Source organism: Alexandromys fortis, unplaced genomic scaffold, assembly GCF_014885135.2.
Source record: "Alexandromys fortis isolate MF-2015 unplaced genomic scaffold, M_Fortis_MF-2015_v1.1 scaffold_378, whole genome shotgun sequence".
Taxonomy (NCBI): domain Eukaryota; kingdom Metazoa; phylum Chordata; class Mammalia; order Rodentia; family Cricetidae; genus Alexandromys; species Alexandromys fortis.
Genome location: NW_026068247.1, coordinates 445,072 through 467,818, shown reverse-complemented (window position 1 = coordinate 467,818; position 22,747 = coordinate 445,072). Strand labels below are relative to the sequence as shown.

General features: G+C 47.5%; 1 protein-coding gene across 2 annotated transcripts in view; it reads right to left on the bottom strand.

Moving 5' to 3' along the window:
• Txnrd3 (thioredoxin reductase 3) overlaps positions 1-14,538 on the bottom strand; it is a 34,545-nt gene extending 20,007 nt beyond the window's left edge. For both annotated transcript variants that reach the window (XM_050131298.1, XM_050131299.1), the window contains exons 1-6: positions 14,152-14,538; positions 7,826-7,886; positions 6,622-6,731; positions 4,324-4,428; positions 4,068-4,140; positions 1,871-1,990 (exon numbers count right to left, since the gene is read on the bottom strand). In XM_050131298.1, coding sequence (XP_049987255.1) covers positions 1,871-1,990; positions 4,068-4,140; positions 4,324-4,428; positions 6,622-6,731; positions 7,826-7,886; positions 14,152-14,310 — 628 coding nt within the window. In that variant the 5' untranslated portion in view covers positions 14,311-14,538. The remainder of the gene's footprint in view (positions 1-1,870; positions 1,991-4,067; positions 4,141-4,323; positions 4,429-6,621; positions 6,732-7,825; positions 7,887-14,151) is intronic.
• Between the last annotated feature and the right edge of the window lie 8,209 nt (positions 14,539-22,747).

Below are 22,747 nucleotides of genomic sequence, written 5' to 3'. Positions count from 1 at the left end.
CAGAATCACGCTCTCCAATAAATCTTTGCTTTCCACGCTTCACCCTGAAAAGAAGTTTCATATGTTAGCCTTACTGACAGAGTCTTCTAAAGCGCAGTAGGTGTGAGATTTTATTAAATGTCTTTAGGTCACCATGTAAACCCTAGGGGTTGCCATTGTACTTTCCTGACCCAGATTCCTCTTGCTACCTACTGTGAGCCCTCAGAAGTGACACATATTTCTTTGTCACTTGGGTGACCTCCATAGGATGCACTTTTTTGTTTCTAGATTCACTTAGCATTATAGTTACTTCAGTCTCAACTTTTCTTCAGTCTTAAAATACCCCATCCTCCCGTTTCCTAGTCTTGTCAATCTACATCCCCAGTCCCTACTTTGTCACCATATGCTGTGACTCTGCTTCACAGCTCTTGCTCAGCTCTCTCTCCAGACAACCCTTCCCAAGAGAGCTAACCTTCTAGGACGTTCTGCAGATGCTTTCAGTAGAATGTGAAACAACATAAGGATTCACGGAGGAGTATTCTTAAATACAGAAATCCCACCCAGACACCAACCCACAAGCAGAGAAACTAGACTCCATCTACAACCACCGGCTCCTACATTAATACCTTCAGTGAGTGGCATGGTGAAATGGGACTAGTCTCAGCTACCACACCCAGCTACTAACTGTACTACTCAACTGAACCCACTACTAACTGAGCCTGCCTGTGTTGTCCATCTCAGAGAGCCACAGCCCTCACCCAGTGTGCAACCTAATGCCTGCCTCTCTCCTCCACCTTAGGGAATCTGCTGGGTCTATGGCTGTCGGTCACTTGCAACACTCTAGACAGGCACTACCCACATCTGGATCAAGGTCTCTGGAGAGAGATAAACTCTCCACAGGGTCTCCTGACATCGCCACCATGAAGACTCTCCACCTCTGTGTTCTTCTGGTGACCACAGCCCATCACATCTGTATCACCAGCCTCCAAACCCACCGCCCACTCTTAGCCCAGTATCTTTGCTCAGATCTTTGCATTTCTTGCCTCATCTCTCCCTCCTCTTCCCAAATTCCTTAGTGCTTCCAGAAAGATCTCTAAATGGCAGCCTTGGCTTCTCCTGCCTGAGCTTAACCCTAGTTACCTCTGGGATAAAGTCTAACTGCTTAGCTGTCTAGGGTCACCCCTTCCACCATCTTCACCTTACCCGCCCCCCCAACAGACTGCATTTTCTCACATCTGTAGTTCTGGTCAACCTGCTTCTGGTCCTAATGTCCTCCTCCTCTGTGACTTTCAAGATGCAGCTTGAATGCCCAGTTGTGCATGTTTTTCATTCCAATTGCTCAGGAGGTAGAGGTAAGAGGATCACTGGAGCCTAGGAGTTCAAATCCCACCTGGGGAACATAGTGAGCAAGATCTTGTCTCAAAAGAAAAGGGGGGAGGGATGGTTAACATAGCAGAGTTCAAGGGGTTACTGCATCCTTAAAGCTTTTCTCTTTTGATGCTGCAAGTACCCCTCAAGTGATCTGCAGAGATTCTGCTGCTTCTGGGTGGGATCTGCTGTCCTTACCTTGCATGGCAGAGCCCCAACAGCAAACGGGAATGGGACTCAGTAAAGATGCTTAACATAGATTCGACACCACCAACAACCACTACAATAAACTTTCATTCTATTTTTTTAATACAGGGAAAAAATGGAAATGGCCATCTCTGCCTTTCACCTTCTGTTGGACTTGCTCAAGTTTTGTCTCTAGGCCAAAGTCCCAGGACAGTGGCCGGAGTTGTGGCCTCTGCAGCTGGTGGGCAGAGTGGTCATGCCTTAGGAATAAGTGACTGTCAGAAGCAGCTGCAGTGTCGTGGACTCAGCCTGTCTGGGTTTTCCAGCCCCCACTCACCCTGCTGGTTATATTCCCAGCCAAACTTCCTCGAGTCCTGCAAGGCCTGCCCCAGGAGGGCTGCCTGGTGCATCAGCTTCTTAGGAATACAGCCTACATTTACACAGGTGCCACCAAGGCCTGAAAAGAAAGCAACAGTCAACATTCCCCACGTGCTTGCATGAGGCTTCTCACATCAATGTGGGGTTATTAAAACATGTAAAAATGATGTGTTAGCAGTGACAGGGACAACTTTTATCCTCCAAATGAGGCACAAATGACAAAGTCAACTTAATTTGCAATCTGCAGAGAAGACCCAATAATGAGCGAAAATGTGGGTCTATATGAAGAGCTCTGGAGACAAGACGGCACTTGCATCTGAGGCTCAAAGGACAAGAGACACCTTAGCTAATGAGATAAGTGTTGCAACCTTGGAGCTTCTAGCCTCTCCTTAACTCTCACTCCCCTGAGCCAACTGTCCGCCTGCAAAAGTTGCCTGGTGGTACCTATTCTGAATGTGACCTACACAAAATAGGCCAGGCCTGTGGGCCCCTTTGCAGGACCTATGTAAGGAATTCTCTCCAGGGCAGTCTCTTCCAGTGCACGGATTAGCGGGATCCTTTTGGATAGGAGAGGAAGAAAACAGGGAAGAGGTAGGGGGAGGAAAAATATCAAGGGTACACACCCAGACAAATCAAAGAACAAGCAAGGTGTGCTGCTATACCCTGGGAGGTCTAGGCTAAGGCCTTTGAATTAGCTTGAATCTCAAACAGTGTTTTGTTTTGTTTGTGAGGTGTTGCTTTTTCCATACTTACCTTACCTATCATGGTTCTGGGAAGAACGAGAAAGCACAGTCGGGCTGGGTACAGAAAAGAGTCCAGAAAGCAATGAAAACAAGGTTGGGACAGAAGAGTAAAAAAAGGTCAGAGCAGCAGCCAAAGCTAGCAATAACAGTGACCATGAGAAGGGGGCCAGAGCGAGCGCCAGGATCCACAGACAGCAGCATCAACCTTCCAGATGATGAGGCCTAACGTGTCAGGACCCGAGCTTCCCTTCCCTGTTCCCTGCTCCAAACTAACAAAGCCCAACCCAAAACCAATAAAACCAATAAAACAGAGACAACCAGTTGTCAGGCTTCCAGACTGGAGCAGACCAGAGACAAAAGAGTGCACTTGAAGCATAAATGAACATTCTGCACAAAATCTGTCTGTGTTCTATGTTACTGAGAAGAAGGAGAAGGCCCCACATGGCAAGGTGAGCACGCAGCCCTGTAGCACACAGCAGAGGTACAGGGCCAGGACCATGTGTGCTTCTTGTGCAATCAAAGGGTACCGATGGTGGACACTGACAACAGCAGTCACTAACTGTAATATTTTGTTTGTGTTCTGACAAATAAAGCTTGCCTGGAGATCAGAGGGTGGAGCTAGCCACTAGTTAACCATAGAGGTCTAGAGGTCTAGACAGACAGAAGGAAGCGATAAGGCGGGGGGGGGGGGGGGGGGGGGGGGGGGCGGGGGGGGGGGGGGGGGGGGGGGGGGGGGGGGGGGGGGGGGGGGGGGGGGGGGGGGGTAGTCAGGAAAGTAGTCCTTTTCGTCCGAGGATTCAGAGAGGTAAGAGGTGACTGTGGCTGATCCTTTGCTTCTCTGATCTTTCAGTTGTCACCCTGAGACCTGGCTCTGGGTTTTTATTTAATGAGACCACTTCAGAGCGTGCTTCAGGCACTCTCCAACAGAAAGTGAACAAGACACAGCATACGCACTGTGTCTGCAACAATGTGAAAGGACTGGTGCATGCATGCAAAATCTGCAGCAGAAGTGCAGGTGCTGGTCCTGGAACTGCCTTTCTTTTTGTAAAGCTGTACTGTTAGCACGTTCATGAGCAGAGTCTGCATCATTGGATGACTCACCCTCCTGAGACCAGGCAGGGTTACAGGAAATTACAGGAAAGAAGCTGCCTGTAAAAGCATAGGGTAAGAGCTGAAGAGATGGCTCAACAGTTAGGAGCTTTGGCTGTTCTTCCAAAGGACCCAGGTTCAATTCCCAGCACCTACATGGCAGCTCACAACCGTCTGTACCTACAGTTCCAGGAGATCTGGCACCCTCACACAGACATACATGCAGGCAAAACACCAATGCACATTAAATAAATAAATAAATAAATAAATAAATAAATAAATAAATTCATTAATTAAAGAGGATAAACAGGAACTACAGCTTACCCCAGGATGAGCCCTGAGGCGATGGGACCACAAAGTCTAGCACCATGACCTTCTTTCCCAAGTTGGCAGCTTCCTACAAAAACAACCACATGGTGTCTTGTCACCTTCTCACCCCCATTTTATCTCCCTTAAGTGAACAGACTCAGTTCACTGGATACTACTCCATCCCAACAGAGGCAGTTACTATATAGAAAAGCCTAGATTGCAAGATTGCGTTAACTTTGAAAAGTCGTGGATGGTTCACTCATGTCCATACCTTTGCACAAGAGAGACCGCCAGAACCCCCGCCGATGATAATGAGATCGAAATCATGAGCCAAGTCTTCCTGAAGGAGCTTCTGCAGTAAACCGTTGTGATGTGCCTACAGATTACCAAAGCAGACAGAACAGCACATGACTCCATTTTCGACCAGCATGGACTCTTTGACTAACAAATCTAGAGCTGAATGAATTCATCAGTCAAGAGCACATATTGATCCAGCAGAGAAATCGAGTTCAGTTCCAAGAACCAGGATGGCTGGCTCACAACTGGAAACTGAAGCTCCAGGAATCTAACATCTCTGCCCCCCTGCAGGCATCTGTGCGCATGCTCACACACATACACACACACTCGCACTCACTCACACTCAAAAACAAAAAAATGTATTTAAAAAATACTCAATGCTCGGGATTTAGCTTAGTGGTGGAGCACAAGGTCCAACGTTTAGTTCCAGGCACCAAAAATGAAGAAGAAAAGCAAAGAAAACTCTGAGGAATGATGGGTCAAACGTTTGTGTTGGGACTGTAAATCTACCTAGATCTAAGTATATATCCACTGTGAATAAACATTCTGATAGTTATCGGTGTCAAACGAGGCCACTTTCCATGGAGAAATGGTCAAGTGTCACTTTTCAAGGTCTTGTTTCTCTGGACTAGTCTTCATTGAAGCCTGGTTTTTCTGCACCAGCAGCCGTCTTCATGATCTCTCAGACTGACCCTTCATTCTGCAACTGTGCTGGGTGACTTCCCCTATCACACACATCTCAGTGTTTCTTCCCCAACAGCCATAAAACAGGCTCTGGGGTCTCTAGCTCCTTTGACCCCTTGGTGAGAAGTTGTTCATGGGCGAGGCAGGTAAGTGATTAAGAGACTCAGCAACTGTCTTCATGCAAAGCCTGTTGTTTGGAAGCAGCAAACTTGAGCTAGCCCTGCCTGTAAGGCAGCTCAGGTGCCCAGTACAAAACCATCAGGACTCAAAGGTACCCTGTGACCACTGGGAAATGGCGCCAGCTATGAGATCTTTGGGGAATGGTGCCAGCTATGTGACCACTGGGGAATGGCGCTGGCTATGTGACCACTGGGGAATGGTGCTGGAGATGGTTTCTAAAACATTCCAGAAAAAATACCCTGGCCTCCTTATTTTATGTGACTCAGAAAAATCTACCTCCTCAGACTCCAGATGGTTCTCTGGCATCATCGTCAAGGTTAGGATGGATGGTCTAGACAGTGCTGAGGAGTACAGCACTTACCACCTGCAGAGTGGCGGGACGCTTCCAGGACAGCAGAGTTATTGCTGCATGATCATGTGAATCAGAAATTAACATTCAATCTGACGATCCTCCCAGCCAAAAATTATTCTTAATTACAATTTCAGATATGTATTTAATCATTGGTTACTAGTGTTTACATACCTACACAAGGGATTAAAACAGAACTGAATCAAGATTAAATAATTAATTATAGGATAGGAACCTTATTTAATAAACAGCGAGGAAAGACCAAGCCCAGGGCTTCAAACATGCCGGGCAGCCACTTTACTCCTGAGCCACATTCCATCACACCCAGTTTTAATCTGTTACTACCAGAATGGCCCCATGCATTTCCTGCACTCTGAGAAACAAGACGTTAAAAGCCTCATGCTTTGTACCCAGTATCAGCAGCCCTGACAAGAATTCTAACTCCCTGGACAATGGTGTTCATGTTGACCAACTCTTGTTAGAGAACAGCTTGTGTACCCCATCAGGAGGAAGAGACTCGTCCTAGCCCCAGGGACCCACCTGCTGCTCTTCCTGGGGACATGTGAACAAATCCCTGTCTACCTCAGATAGGGCACAGCAAAGATGACTCCAGGTACAGCTCAGTGGGCTGCTTCTGGGAGTGTGTTTCTGCCGGCCACACTACTAAAGAAGGGTCTGTCTTCATGGAAGTTAACAGCTTATCTGGCTCTAGGAAGAGGTAGGGCCTCATGACCTGCTCCCTGAGCCTCTGTAAGCCCCTCAAGGGCCTCATGATGCTCCCTCCCTCCTCACATATGCACACAAGGGAGTGGTCATGGCCACAGCGCTATGAGGGTCACAGCTGCACTGACTTCAGGCTAGGAGTGGCCCTCCCGTGCCTGGAGGCCAGCACTGTGTAACTTCTCAGGTTTAGTTGGCGGGAAAGTTCCTTTCCCTTGCAGTCTTCAGGGGTATCTGGTAACCAGCCTCTGGCTTTTCCACTGGTCCTGCCCTTTAATGTTAATTAAATTACAACGTGAACAAACAGTGACAAGGTCCATGAATGATGGCGATCTTTACCTTGAAAGTCCGGTCACATCCGCCGACGTGTACTTTATTCACAAAAATATTGGGCACGGTTTTCTGGTTACTGATTTCTGTCAACACTTCCTGAACATTGGCCCCATCCTCTAAAGAATAAAACAGCATATGAAGACACAATAAAGGGTTCCCTTGCAGAGCTCAAGTCTTATGGTGCTCACTGCTCATTGCTCACAAGGTCACGTCCATGACAGGCCAATGTGCTCCATGACTTTATGAAATAATGACCCAAGATGGGGAAAGCTCTGCACCTTCAGAGGACACCTTCAACCCCATGGCCTACCTACAGGCTCCTTCTAGGACAAAGCATCTGGGTTAGATTGTGCATATATAGTTGTTCTGCCACGACCAAGGGACAGGTGTCCTTTAAGAAAGCAAAACCCAAGTGAAACCTGTTCCAATAACTAATGAGAAAGTGCTTCTTATGATTACATTTAAAAATTTTTGTGGACAGGCGGTGGTGGCACATGCCTTTGATCCCAGTACTCAGGAGGCTGAGGCAGGTGGATCTCTATGAGTTTGAGGCTAACATAGTCTACAGAGCAAGTTCCAGGACAAGTTCCAAAGCTACACAGAGAAAGCCTGTCTTGAAAACCAAAAAAAAAAAAAAAAAAGTTTTTCACCCCCCCTTCTTGGAAGACACGGCAGGGCCATGACACTTAAGACTTGACACTCATTAGTGAGAAACAAGAGCACCTTGTTTCTTAAGGCAATTTGGTGAAAAGCCGGTCTCATGAAGGCAAAGTTGAGGATTTTTCTCTGGTCACTGTCACATCCCAAATTCCTGTGAAGAACAGCATGTGTGATGTGTTCAGTGACTGCCGTGGCCATGGAAGACAAAGATTCAAAACCAGGCTGAAAACTTAGCACGCTCTTCCCCAGGAAACAGGGTGGATTCCTCTCATTGTGACCATTTCATCTACTCTATGGAATGCTGACGGGCAAGCAGCCAATGTCGCAAACACTTTAAAGTTAGCAGCCCGCAGCTTCCCATGCCCTGCCCTCAAATATGGAAAATCTTTATAAAATTGATTGTCATATGAAGGTTCATCTTCTGTGCGGCTGAATACAAACAAGTGCTCATTTTACAGAAAGACATGAAAACACGCTGAGTTGAACAAAGTAAGTGGAACAGTCACGCTGCCATTTACTACAAATAGCAGCATTACTGACAGTTACTCACCAACTTGATCAAGTTCCAGGATGTTATAGTCCACGCCTAAGGATGAAAAGAGCTCCTTCACCTGGAAGAGAAACCCTGGTGAGCTTCGTGTTCTCCAAAGGCTCAGGAGCTATGAGAGGTGTCCATGTGGTATATGATAAGAGATGTCCACCACAGATAATCTTTAGACACACGTGTTCTCGCTCACGGTGTCTCACCCTTTCCTCTCTATACTCCCACAATAACCCAGTCTGCCACCTCCATTCTTTTACTCTTTGTCTCCTTGTGACTCCTAAGGAACTCTTCTGCCCAAATCTCTTTTCTGGCTCAGGACAGGTTCCTGGCACTCCTCCACGGGTGCCATGCCTTGGGGCAAATCTTCTTCAACCATATCGCTTCTTTTTTCTGTGCTTCCTCTCAACGGCCATTAAGTTCCTCCAACTAAATCATCCATCAAGCATCTAAGACCAGTCAACCATGATTCCAAGTTCACAAGAGGCAATGATGAACCAGACACACTCTCTGTCTTCTAGGACAGAAATCAGGAGCACGCTGACACTTTAACTATGGCCCATTCACCAGCTGCCCATCCAAATGCCCCAGAGTCTGCCTGGGAGACCACGGTGCAGGATCACCCAGTGCCCACAAGCCACACAGCACTGAATCTGCACTGTGACCACTGCAAAGCTCTGGCTAGGCTTTTCCTGCCTTCCTGCCTTCCAGCCATCTTCCAGATCACACTAACCTCCCCACCACCCATTCAGTGACAGCAATGGCTAGGTCATGGCTCTCTGTGTGGAACTGCTCCACTCTCTAGTTCCCAAAAGTAACTCGTCCTCAAGGGTTCCTGCCGCTGCCAGCCTTGTCTCCTCCAGATCAACCCACTGGCAGCCACTGATCTTTCCATAGCCGTTTGGTGACACCACCCTTCAACACCTCCACCCTTGAGACAAACCCTGGAGGCTCCAAGGCCTAAGCGGATTTGGTGACACATCTGTAATCATGATAATTATCTAAGAGAAACGCTTTCACGTCTTAGAAATCCCCTAAGAACATTCGGCAAATGAGCATTTATTACAGAAAATTTCCTAAGGAAAAGCAGAGTCTGCTGCCCTGTAGCTTGGTCCTGCCCCTTTCTCCTCTCCTGGCAGGAGGAACTCTATTTCAAGTGAGGGTGGCTCCAAAACAGTATCTCTTCAAACGGCAGGTCACCAGCATCTCTCGACTTTGAGTCACAGAAGTTTCAAAACAGGGGCCCTCTTCCTCCACTCAACCCTATCTGAGGTCAAACCCTCTATACAGGTGGCTGGTAGAAAATCCTAGGGTCCTGATCATACTCTCTGTGTTAGGTCCCAGGAAGATGTCACAGAAGTTTCAAAACAGGGCCCCCCTTCCTCCACTCAACCCTGTCTGAGGTCAAACCCTCTATACAGGTGGCTGGTAGAAAATCTTAGGGTCCTGATCATACTCTCTGTGTAAGGTCAAGTCTCAGGAAGACAAAAGCCAGGAAGAGCAGATGCTGCAGGCCCATTAGGAACCCTGCTCATGAAGCCAGGGTGTCGCTCGTTGAAAATTAGGTCACTATCCCCACCTTCAGCTCAGGAACATCACACAAGTGTTTTGCAAGGGGAGGAGCAGGCCACAACAGCAGAGGGCTTCTGGGTGACTCCTTTTGAAACAGGCTGTGGTGAAGTTCCACCTTAAAGGCAGTGGAGCTGGACTAGCAGGCAAGAACTAAGAGGAGGCGACATCCATTGGGGGACAGGCTAATCTGCCAGTGAATGAGGGTAGCCACCATAGAAAAGGACAACAATTCCACAGGACATGACAGTTAAAGACACATGGGACCCTCTTGGGTTCACCCGTCTTCACTGCAGCTTCAGTCACGGCAGCCAGAAGCAAGGCAAGTACCAGCTGGTGCCTGGATTGATGGGAAAGGCACATGTACACACAGTGGCTTATTATTCACCCTAAGAACAAGGAAAATTCCAGCTCACACTGCAAGATGGGCTAACCTTGGGGACATTACATAAGCAAAACAAGCCAGATGTTAAAGGCCAATGAATGATGATGTCATTCATAAGTGGCACCTGGAGTGGTCAAACTCACTTTTGGGTGGGTCAATTGGTGAGGGCTGGGATGGTGGAAACATTAGTTACTGTGCTGAGGGTTTAGAATTTCGGACTGAAAAGTTCTGGAGAGGGTCCGTGGCGACGACAGCCAGCAATGTGACTCGCCTAATTGCTGAGTCCTCGCACGTGGCTCCAGGTACGTGAACCTGACTCAGGGCGGCAAGGGAATGAAGAAAATACAAACACACAGATTCACAAAGACAGAAGGCTAAACCTCAGCATCCCCTCACCCATGCAGGCATTTTATCCTACAGAGTTGAAGAGGGGGGATGGAGGCCAGGGTTACTGCACACAGCTGAACCAAGGAGGCAGGGATTCTAGCAGACAGGGAAACCAAGCAAGCAAGTTTAACTAACGATAGTAGGAACAGTCTCTGGAGAAGCTCAGTCTTCAAGGCTGTAAATATACATGGAGAGAGGAAAGGGAAGCTATGATGGGCACTTTACACACACACACACACACACACACACATACACACACACACACATTACTTATTTTAGCACTCAGACTTTGTCATTTCCCTGAGCATATCATGGGAAAGGTTCTGCTGTTTTCCTAGGTTTGAGATTTTGGAGTTCTTGCCATGGCTGTTGCCCATGTCAACAGCAAACATTCACTCAGGACTTCAGCCACTCAGGGCTTCCTCCAGTCCCTACACTCAATGTCATTGCCTCTACTCTATTGATATGACGAATGTGTTTTAAAAAAATCAAGGTATCTTGTTTGGGTTTAGTCCAGGTTATCTTGCCTGTGAGTCTGTCTATCTCCATAGTTTGCTAGGTATTATGTGACAGCCAGGTCAGTACTTTCAGCTCTGGGTTAACGTTTCTTTATTATAATCTTAATAAACCTAAACCAACACTTCTCAGTAAAATGTCTTGAGACACTTAAACCTTTGAAATTAAATCCCAGCCACTTCCAGGGAGCCCCCACCCCGGTTTCCTTTCTTACTCCTTATATTCAGCCACACTTCCTTTTGTCCTCTCCTGTCTTTGCTTACATAAATGCCTATGTCAAACGCCTTCCCTTACAGGCAGACCTCCTCCTTACCCTGGAGGGCAAGCCCACCTTTTCTTAGTCTGTCCAGATTATCTGAAGTAGCTACTGCATGCCCTATTGCCACAGCCCTTGTTTGTCATAAGCTCTTCTTTCCGTACTTGAGAGCTGGTTGGTGACTGCTCAGCTATGCTGAGTTTCTGGAGGACCAGACCCATGGTCATATCTCTACAATGTTAAGTACCCAATAACTAATGCTTGTTAAATGGCATTACCACTTCAATAAAGGGACAAATCCTTCTTCTTGATTGCTACAGGGACCACATGCGAAAATGACAATGGATTGTGGGTCATGAAAAGACCATGAAAACACCACCACAAAATCAGCCAGTGAATGGTCACCAAAAGATAGGCTTCCAGGATGTGTATGTCCTAGAAAAAACACCCATGAACTCGCTGGAAGACCTACTATCCAAACAGAAGCAGGGAAGGTTGGAGAGTTCAGGGCCAGTTTGGACTGTTAAGAGACCCCTGCCTCAAGATGTGTCTTGCTCCCCACAAAAAATCACAGAGAGAGAGAGAGAGAGAGAGAGAGAGAGAGAGAAGGAGGGAGGGAGGGAGGGAGGGAGAAAGAGTCTAGCACATATGAAGAAGGAGAAACTGAGAAGTGCAAACAAAACAAAGCAAAACTGAACTTCACCAATACTAAGTCCCAGTGGGTTAAAGAGAACAAGCATGAAACTCACACTACAAAAGTGGCAGGAGCCAAATCAGAAGAATGTGTTTATAAGTCCTAAATACAATGAAAGGGAGGAGGAACAGGTCTCACTGTGTGAAACTGACAAACTTCAGTTACCAAAAGACTCAACAAAGAGAGCCTGGGAGATTTCCCCAGATGCAGCGAAAGGATTAGTATTTATAATAATAAAGAAAACCTACAAATCAGCACAACAAAAGAAAGACAAGAATAAAATAGTCTTAATGGTTCACAGGAGAAAACTCAAGGGAGCCATAAACACATGAACTTCATTAGGGAAATGAAAAATTCAAGCACAAAGAAAGAATATTATCTACCAGAATTACAAAAGTAAAAAAGAAAAGAAAGAAAAAAAAAACAGCAGCTGTCAGCAAAGCTGTAGAGCAAGAACCGTGACACACTCACTAGCACAGGCCAAATTAGTGTAAGGACTTGGAAACGCCCTAACACTGCGATTGATTCTATGAATCAATCAGCCAGATGACACCCATCGCTTCTAGGCTTTTTGGCTAAGATCAAACGTGGCTCAAAAGCAACTACCTAGGTAAGTTGGCCAGGGGTGTGCTTCCAGATGTATCCAAGGACAGACATCTAGCCACATCGTTTTTAAGATTAAAATATTGGACCAGTTTGGCTCATGTTTGTAATCCCAGCACTTGAGATACTGAGGCAGGAGGATTACCACAAGCTCAATACTAGCCTAGGGAACATCACAGCAGTGAGAAGCAATAAAGCAGAAGCTACAGGTACTAACACGTGTGAGTCTAAGCCAAACTGCTGAGGGAAGAACTGTAAAACAATATGTGATTCTACTTACAGAAAGGCCCATACAGGCCCAAAGGAACAGTCTACTATTAGTGATGTGTAGGGCATCCAATGACTCAGAGAAAAACACGGATGTGGTTGCCCCGTGGGGAGGGAGGGAGCATTCAGGAGTCTCCGTGCTGCTGGTGCCATTTTATTAGTTTTTCAAATGAATACATCTTTGTATGTGAGCACGCACGTGCGTGTGCATGTGCCGCGCGCGCGCGCGCGCGCGTGTGTGTGTGTGTGTGTGTGTGTGTGCAGATGCGCTTACATCTGTGGTGGCAGAGGACCACCTCAGGTGCCATTCCTAGGAAGATGGTCTGTCTGTCTACTTTCTTTTAAATAAAGTCTCTTACTGGCCTGAAGCATACAGATATAGGTAATCTGGACTTACCAGACTCTGACTTCCAGGCACTGGGGCAAAGTGTGCCCCACTATGCTCGTCATTTTTATGTGTTCTGGGATCGAACGTGGGTCCTAGAGCTGGCAATATTTGTTCTGTTTTTTGTAATAGGAACTCTCAGAGCAGCCCAGGCTGGCCTAGAATGCGTGATCCTCCTGCCTCAACATCTTTTTTTTTTTCTTTTAAATAGTGCTGGAAATAGAACCCAGGGCCTTTCTTCCACTAAGTCACAGGCAAGGTCCTTAACTTTCTGATAATGTTAAGTAAACATCAAAATATTGAACATGTCCATCTTGCATTTTCCTTCCAAAGGTTTGTTTCTAAGACAATAATTTTTTTAAACTCATGGTAACAATACTGAATGTCCACCTAGCCCCACACTACGGAGTGTGCAACAGAGCTTAAATTAGCCACGACTTGAAACCTCCTCTACCTTCATCTTATAAGTGGAAGTCAAGGCCCCACCTCGTTCTGAAGCCTGGTCAAGGAGCCGAACACGCTAATTAACAAGCGTGATCTGGATTCAGCTTCAGCGAACCTCACCATCCCTCACTCTCCCCTTTTAGTAAGACAATTTAAACGTTGAATGCTTTAAAAAAAAAAAAGTTTTGATAAACTTAAGCCAATATCAGGCTTGAAGTCAAGCGTTTCACTGGGTGTCTACCGCTTGGGACCCGGTGGCCGGTGGGAACAAGCCCCTATGCTCTGAAGCCAGAATTCAACCAGCTCCCTGCAACACACCTGGAGAGCGCCACAGGTCTACTCCGCCCACCCTCAGGCCCCGCCCACCCTTGGTCAACTCGAGAGCGCCCGCCCACTAAGCTCCACCCAGACCCCCATCCACTAGGTCCCGCCCACTGAGCTCCACGCAGACCCTCACCATTATCCCCGCCCACCAGATTCTGCCACTGTCCAATAATCATCTCCCAGACCCCACCCCCCCCTACGGTTCCGCCCATCAGGCGCCAACCACTGAGCACGGCTTGGCCCCGCCCACTGAGCGTGCTCAGGCCCTGCCAGACCCTCCCACCGGGCGTCAACCAAGGAACTCCGCCTTCGCCCCGCCCTCTGGGCTAGTTCACAGACCCCCTTGATCTGCTCACGGAACTTGCCGATCTCCTTCGCCCACGCTCCTCTCGCCCTCCCACCATGTCCATTCGTCTACTTCCACTTCGCTCCTCCCACCAGGAATTACCTAGCCCCTACCCATCAGGCCCCGCCCCATAGCTCCGCTCCGGCCGGCCCCGCCTACCCTCGTGCTGTGTGGACAGTAACTCTTGCTGAAGATCATCACCCGGTTGGCCTCGATGAGGTCCTTCACGCGGCGCCGCACCCCCTCGCGGGCATCGGAGCCCTGGCGGCTAGTCCCTGGGGACGACGCGCGGACGCGGCGGCCGGGTGGCGACGACATTGGCCCGCCGCGGACCGTGCCCAGGCGACGGTTGGGGACGACTGCCGCCTTCCCCAGCACGGGCGACTTCTGCGCCCGCGGAGGCGGCGGCGGGGACGGTGGGTGCTCCAGGACTTCGTTGTCGCTCCCGGTCAGGCCGGGCCTGCTCAGGAACCGGGACGCGGGCGGCCGCTTAGGGGACGATGCCGGCAACGCCACTGAGAACTTGAGAACGCTGTGCACCGGACAGCTGCGGGCCACGCTCCCCACCCTCGCGACCGCACCCACGGAGAGGGCCCGCTTATTGTCTGGCCACGCCCCCGGGGCAGTTTCGCCCCACCTCCAAGGCCTCCACAGGGTTAAGCTACGCCCCCTAAGCACAGCCCAGAACTAGGTGAGCTAGGCCACCTACTGCTCAGGAGCACAGCTGAGTAGCAGCAGTCACTTGCCATTTTCAAAGGTGCGGTGTCAAGCATACAAGTATGCTCTACTATTCTTGTAATTACTGTTTTCATTATTATTTTACTACAGCTTCTGCCGCCCAGAGGTCTCTCTGGAGTACCTTCCTCTCCTGATTCTCCACCAGTCTCAAGACAGGTGCTTTCAGGAAGGATGGATGTCTATGTTTTATTTTGGGAATCATGAATAAAACCGTATCTAGGAAATACAGATTTTTTTTAAGTTTACATTGCCAAAACGGAATAAAACATCACTTTCCCATTGCAGCTTATTTTTAATAAGAAGTTCCTAGGTCACTACCACCCCCGGATCCCCATGCCCATTCCCTGTGACACAGTGTGCTGGTTAGTTTTTATCAACTTGGCACAAACTAGGATTACCTGCAAAGACAGAAACTCAATTGAGAAAACACTCCTTCAGATTAGTCTGTGGGCAAGACTGTGAAACATTTTAATGATTAAGGTGGCAGCACCCAGCCCACGGTGGAGGGGCACCACCCTTGAGCAGGTGGTTCTATGCTGTAAGAAAGTAGGTTGAGCAAGCCATCAAGAGCAAGCCAGTAAGCAGCATTCCTCCATTGTTCAGCTTCTGCTCCTCCTTGAGTTTTCCAGCTTTCGCCAGTGATGGAGTGTGATTGGGGACTGTAACCCAAATCAACCCTTTCCTCCACTAAGTTGGTTTTGGTCACTGTTTTATCACAGCAACAGAAAGTAATACGTAGTATTCTGGAGCCACCCCCAACAAATGAACCCCCTACACCGCCCTTGTCCAGACAAATCCTGTGGGCAATATTTGGAAAGAAGGCCAGAAGGCTAACTGGCTTGCTTCAGTCAAATAAGGACACAGTGCAAACATCTTATCAACTGAGCCCTCTCCCGTACTGTAAGCATCTGAAGTCCATCTTCCTGTAAATGTAAATAAGCAAACACATTAACTCTAATTACTGGCCGTTGTTAGTCAGACAGTTAGCTAGACTACCCTTAGCATCTGTAGTCTGGAATACTCACTCCACAGAGGACTTGAGAAAACTGCACAGCAAACAGAGCTACTCACCCCATCTGAAGGTGCAGGCTCAACCAGGCCTGTGGCAAGCACTTGTACCAGCCTTGCTGGAACCACCCTGTCAAAGCTCAAAAATTTTCACCAGAAACCCCTTTTAACCAGGACAATTTCACACGATAACAAATGTGTATGCACATTAAATAGATAACACAAATCAAATGTTTACTGGTAATAAGTCACAATGAATTTTATTTTTAAGAAAATCTTAGATATCCATACAATTTCTCCATTTATTAAAGATGAAAGCAAATTTGCATTCTAATGAGATGGATGGGCTTGTTTAGTTTTATATAAAACAAATCTTGGCTGAAATTTGATACCAAAGAAGGTAGAACATCGTCAGTGTTTTTCATAATTGGTCAATATTTTAATTTTATAATTGTCAATGCTGAGAATATTGCTTTGCATAAATACAAAAATGTTTAGAGCTTTCTCAGGAATGGTTGGAAAGTCTGCCCTAATCCCAAGCCAACATTCATTTAACAATTTTTTTATGAAACTCAAGTATGCAGCTCAAATAGCAATTTTTGAAATCAAACATTCAAACACAATACAAATCTAAATATATACTAATTTGTTCCTCACATGCTGAGGAATGCTTGAAGGAAAATATTAAAAGTCTTTGTTTTTTTAATTAAATAATTAGTTTTTATAGCAACAGAAAATTTTATTGTAGATTTAAAAACACTGCAATTCACAACATTCCATAGTACTATTCCGAGGCAAAGTGTTTCTGGCACTGTTGGTGGGCCATGTGTAGGTTTGAGGTGATGCACAGGGCAGCATACATGTGTGTGTTGTGTGTTCAGAACCAAGGCTGCCCCACTGAAGTCAGATAATATGACATGGCAAGCCCTGCCTGGCAGAATCACCTTGGATCATTTTATTTCAGTTTTAAATTGGTTGTTGGGCTTTCAGAAAACTTTTACTAAGATTTAGAGTGTGTATGTGTGTGTGTGTACGTACGTGTGCACAAACGTGTGTGTAGAGTGCATGTATGCGCACCACATGCATACAAAAGCCCACAGAGGTCAGAAGTGGTGTCAGATCCCCTTGAACTAGAGTTGCAGTTAGGTGGCATGCTGGGACCCAAACCCAGGTCCTCTGCAAAAACAGTAAGTGTACCTACTGAGCCCCCTTCATTCCAGTCCCCTTCAGAAACCTTTTACCTTGTCAAAATTTTTCAAAACCCCACACTTTTTATTCAGCCCCATTTGGGGTCATGACCCACAGCTTAAGAACCTGGGATCTGTTTGGTTTGAACTTGTTGCGGGCCTTGTGTGTTCTGTACGTCTCTGAGTTCATGTATGTATCGGTGCTGTTGTACCTGGAAGATGCTGTTTCCCTGGAGTCATCCATCACCTGTGGCTCTTACAAGCTTTCTGCCTTCTCTTCTGCATAGAGCCCTGAAAGGAGGGGTTTGATGCTGACATCTCATTCAGAACTCACTCTCTGCACATCCTCCAGTCGTGGACCGCTTGTTCTTTACCATCTACTGCAAGAAGAAGCTTCTCTGCTGAGGATCGAGAGATGCATTGATCTATGTGTACAGTCGTAACCATATCATCAGGAGTCACTTTATTGCTATGTTCTTTTATCAGAACAGTAGTAGTAGGTTTTCTCCTAGGGCCCATGATCTATGTGATCTCAGGTTCTTGGACACTTCGGCAGTATCAGATATGGGTTCCATCTCACGGAGTGGGCCAAGGGACTGTGGTTATGTGGCAAGGCTATGGCTGGTACACACACAAACCAATGGCTGTGATTGATTCAAATGCCCATTCTTGCATGATATAAGAGGCTGCTCAGGCTCACTTGGTGAGCTGCCTGGGGGGGGGGGTTCTTTCCTGTGCTGCCTCCCCTGCTATTGCAGGACCAGGCTCCCCCAGAGTGGCCTTTCTTTACCTACCTTTGGTAGTTTGGACTGAGAGGTGACACGTAGAAAAAAAGCAGCAGGTGGCACAGCAGAGGCTATGACAGCAAGGGTTGAGTGGTCTGCAGGCTGAGCTAGGATGGGGCTAGGGCAGCGAGAGGGCAGCTAGGATGGGGCTAGGGCAGCGAGAGGGCAGCTAGGATGGGGCTAAGGAAGCAGCTGGGAGGGGCTAGGGAAGCGAGAAGGACTGCTGAGAGGGGCTAGGGAAGCAGCTGGGTGGGGGCTAGGGAAGCCAGAGGGCGGTTGCATTCATTACTTTCCTTATCACTGGGACAAAATGCCTAACAGAGCAATTTAGGAAAGACGACTTTATTTTAGCGCACAAGCTCAAAGCAGGACAGGTAGGTGGCTTTTAGGTGGCTGGAAGACCTCGCAGCTTGCTCACATCTAGGTCAACCAGGACACAGAGAGACTCCAGATGGAACTCAGGTCAGCTTATAGCCACACACTCTACCCCCCCCCCACACACAACCCTGTGTCAGCCAGCTATGCGACATGTCTCTAGACTGTGCCAAGAGCTTGGGACCAGATTTTCAAATACACAAGCCACTGGGGACATTTCACATCCAAACCACGACAGTGAGGGAAGTAGAGAGGCAACAAAAGAAGGCAGATTGCTGAGACTGAAGGATAGACGGCAGCAAGGAGCCAGACTATAACCTTCAGCCCTAGTCACCCAAAGGGTTCCAGAGAGCTATAGGGCTCCTAACTGAGCTATACCAGTGGCCAGTGTTAAAGACCAGAGAGGCTCAACTGCCCTCCAGACCATCACCAAAGCCGTAACAGAGGCCTCTGCCAAAGGCTGAGGAATCCTGGCACCAACACCCCAGGCCACACAAACTCTGGGTACTTGTAATGCTAAGGGTCCCTGTTTGGTGGCCTGCAGGAGGAATGGAACACCAAGAGCTCTACCTATTGCCGCTCCCACTGCCTAACCACGTTCTGCAACACCGCGTGGAGAGAGCGTCTCCTTGCCTATTTATGCTGTCTGTCTGGAGAGAATGTTAGACACCTAGGCAGTTGATGGTAATGCTCCAATTACTGTCTTGGGTTGTTTTGTTTTGTTTGGTTGTTGTTCTTGGTTTTGAGATGAGCTCTTACCCAGCCGTCATGGTAAATATTCGCTGTCAGCTTAACTATATCTGGGATCAACTACCACCCAAGCTGCTGGGCACTCTGTGAGGGATTTCGTCAGAGTGTTTGAAGCAGGAAGATCCACTCTAAATCTGGACCACACCTTCCAGTGGCAGCGCAGATGAAAGAACACGGAAGAAGGACTGCTTGCTTTTTACCTGCTTGCCCTCACGCTGGCAGGTGAGCCCATCTGTCCCGCTGCCGAGGCATTCCTTTGCCACTTTTAGAACTCACTTCTTTGAAATTCACAGGTAGACTAAAGATAACCACCTCTCTAGGAATCTTCTAGGACTCCACACCAGATTGGGACCACTGAGACATCCAGCATCATGGGCTGAACAACTAACGGATTATTGGCCTTTGTGTCAGGAGACAGCCACTGTTGGCAGCTACTCAGACCAAAGCCAGATAGCCACTTCAATGCATCCCCATCCAATATATCACTAATCTGTCTGACTATCTTCATTCCGTAAATTCTGTTCCTTCAGAGAATCATGACTAATACAGCAGCCTAGGCTGGACTTGAAATTACTAGGTAGCCAAAAATGAGCTTGACCGCCAGATCCTCCTGTCTCCACCTCCCAAGCGCTGGACTACATACCGCGCTCCACCATGTTGGCTCAGTGGTTACTCTTCACTGTCTGCCCCAGCCCCTTTACTATATGAGCTCCATGAGGGAGGGGCATCATCACCTTTGGGCTCCCAGCACTAGCCAAAGAGTCTAGCACAGTGCCTGGCTCATAGGGGAGGGGGAGCTGTGAAGTTTATTGAGTGGTTTGCTGGGGTCGTAAATCAGCAGTGTATAGTTCTGAAGTCGAGTGATTTCACTTCTGCTCCTGCTGGAGTCCAACTCCCGCGGGGACGGGGCTCAGGACCCAAAGAGAAGGTGTGGAGTTGGTGAAGGGAAGGAGGAGACTGCCATGATCTGAGGATGAATTGGGATGGCTTCATTCTTCAAAGCCTGCACAAAATTTCCCAAAGGAAAAGGTATAAAGGAACTCCCAGCTCGTGAGAATCATTAAAAATGAAGCTAAAGGGTGCTGGAGAATTGTGATCCGCGAAGTCGAAATGCTGGAATTTTGTCAAGCAGCAAAGGGTCCATGCCATCCGCCCTGTGGTCCATGCTACTCTCCCATCCTTGTATGACAGGTAGGATCTCAAATCCTTTTCCGTCTTTATTTTGCTTATCTAGAACAAATCCGGCTTGTGGCACACAGAGCAGATGTTTAGGAGCTGCTCCACACCCTCACCCCTGTCCGGGGCCTGTGTGACCCATGTCATGCCTTTGCTTCACAGACAATGCTGACCAGCTAGGGTCATATTAGGGCACAGGCTTAGTGGAGAGCACCTGCTTTCTGGAGCCCTTCAGAGAGAGGTTCAAGCCGAGGGGCTTGGCTGGAGAGGCAGCTTCACAGAGAGGGTGCGTGGGAGCTGTGCTGCCACACTGCAGGACGGCCCTGAATTCCAAGATGCCTTCACACAAGTCAAGCAGAGGCAGAGTAGCTGGGCATACTGGGAGATCCAAAAGTGGCGGGCACTGAGGGAGTAGGCGGGGTCAGAAGGCAGAGGCCTGTGACCTGTTTACAGTCTCCAGGAAGCAAACGGGAACCTAAAGGAAAGCAGTAAGGCATCGGAAAGACGGTGGCCCTGTGGGCTGAATAGGGGTTGGGGTTTAGGGAAAGCGAGGAAGGAAGGTGCCAGAACGAAAGGGATGGCCCCGCTCTTCTTGTTACTTCTGTCTTGTCTCTACTCTCTGTTGTAGTTTGTATATAAAGCGCCTCCTCAGAATGCTCATGGGTTAAAGGCTTGTCCCCCAGGGGCTGCTGATGATGGGTGGGAGGTGACTGGAATACAAGGATACCAACCTTTTCAGTGACTCAACTGATTCATGATTTCGTAGATGAATGAGGTATTAAGAAGTGGGACTTGGATGGAGGGGGTAGGTCACTGAGGATGTGCCTTTTAAAGGTGTATCTGGTCCCCAAACTCCTTTACCCTCCCTTCCTCTCTCCTCTCCCCTTCCCCCCTTCCTCCCCTCCACCATTTTCTTCCTGGCTGCCGTAAGGCGAGCAGCTTTGCTCCATCTTGCATTTTCCTCCTGTGGTTCTGCTTCACCGCAGGTCCCCAGCACAAGGGCCAAGCAACCAGACCGAAGCCTCAAACTGAGCCAAAATAAACATTTCCTCCTTTAAGCTGACAGCTTCAAGTATTCCTTCACAGTTACAGTCACCAGAACCAATACTACCTGCTGAGCTATTTCTACCAGAGTTCTCTGCTTGTCACAGTTTCCTCTTCACCGATGAAATCCACGTGACTTTCTTTCAAAACCATGAGTTTCTACTTCAACCTACTAGTTTCTTTGTTCCTCATAATCATTTGTATTTTTCCCTATTTCTCAAGTTGCATTTAATTCATTCATAGCTTGTTCCCTTTTATAACACAAATACCTACCTGCTTGGCAATAACACGTGTGTTCACTAGTTTTTTTTCTCAGCAATCTCATACAGTGCATGCAATTGTCAAGGACAAATGCCACTGTGAGACAACGGTCATCCCAACTCTGGAAAAACAAAAACCATTGTCCACGTGACAAGCTTTGTTCCAGGTATCCTTACAAGCCTTTAAGCAGTAGAAGGAGACGCAGGGCTATAACTGTGATGGCGAATGTCCTCAGCCTGACGGGACCTAGAGTCAGCTTGGAGACTATCCTCTGGGCATCTCTATGAGGGATCTTCTAGGTTAAGCTAACTGAGGTGGGCAGACCCACCTCAACTGTGGGCATTGCCATTTGAGGGCTGGGGTACTGGACTGAACAGAAAAGAGAAAATGAGCTGAGCACCAGCACTTATGCCTTCTGCTTCCTGAGTGTGGACGCAATGTGCCCTGCCGCTTCCCACTCCTGCCGTGGTGCCTCCCAGCCATGGCAATTACACCCTCAAACTGGAGTCTAAGGAAGCCTTTCCTTAAGTTGCTTTTGTTAGGTACATGATCACAGCTATGCAAAAAAACAAATAATGCAACATTTTCCCCAAATGTAAGTGTTAAGGGTCCCGATACCCTTTCCATAGAGATGCTTCCAATGACTTAACTTCTTCCCACCACGCCCTACCTCCTAAAGGCTCCTCCACCTCTCATTAGTGTATAGGCTGAGTAACAAGCTTCCAAGCACTGGCCTTTGAGGCACACTTAAGCTCCAAACTGTAACACCATTCTTTTCCCTTCCTACTTACGTGTCCTTTCCTTCTGTATATGCCTCTTAGGATGGATATGGCCTAATTAATCCCCTCTTATCCCTTGTAAATTCTTAATTAGTTGAAAAGAAATATATTAAAATCAGACCATAGAGCCAAGAATACTCTATGCACATGCAGATGGGGGTTGCCTGAGGCCAGCAGAAAGGGGAGTCACAGAATGGGGGAACTGGAGATTCACACAATAGCTTTGGGTTGCGTGGTTTGTTTGTTTTTTTTAAATGTGTAATAAAGGTACTTGAGAACTGGTTTTCCTGAGGTGCAAAACTCAGTGAATATACAGAAATCTACTTAACTGTACACTGTAAGGCCATGAGCTATGAGATACATGAATTATATCTTCAATCTTTAGAAAATAATAAAGAACAAAACAAGAATAGGGTGCAAAAAATAAGTGATTAATAAAACTCAAGAAAGACTCATATTTGAAGTAATGCTATAAAAATTCATTTGTATGCATTTGCAAATACTGTAATATTTGGGAAAGTAGTAAGTGTATGCTTTTATTGTATATATGCATAGGTCTTTGTCTAAGGAAATCCATTGGCTCTGGAGAGATGGTTTCATAGTTAAGTGCACCTCTCTTGCAGAGGACCCAGGTTTGGTTCCAGCACCCACA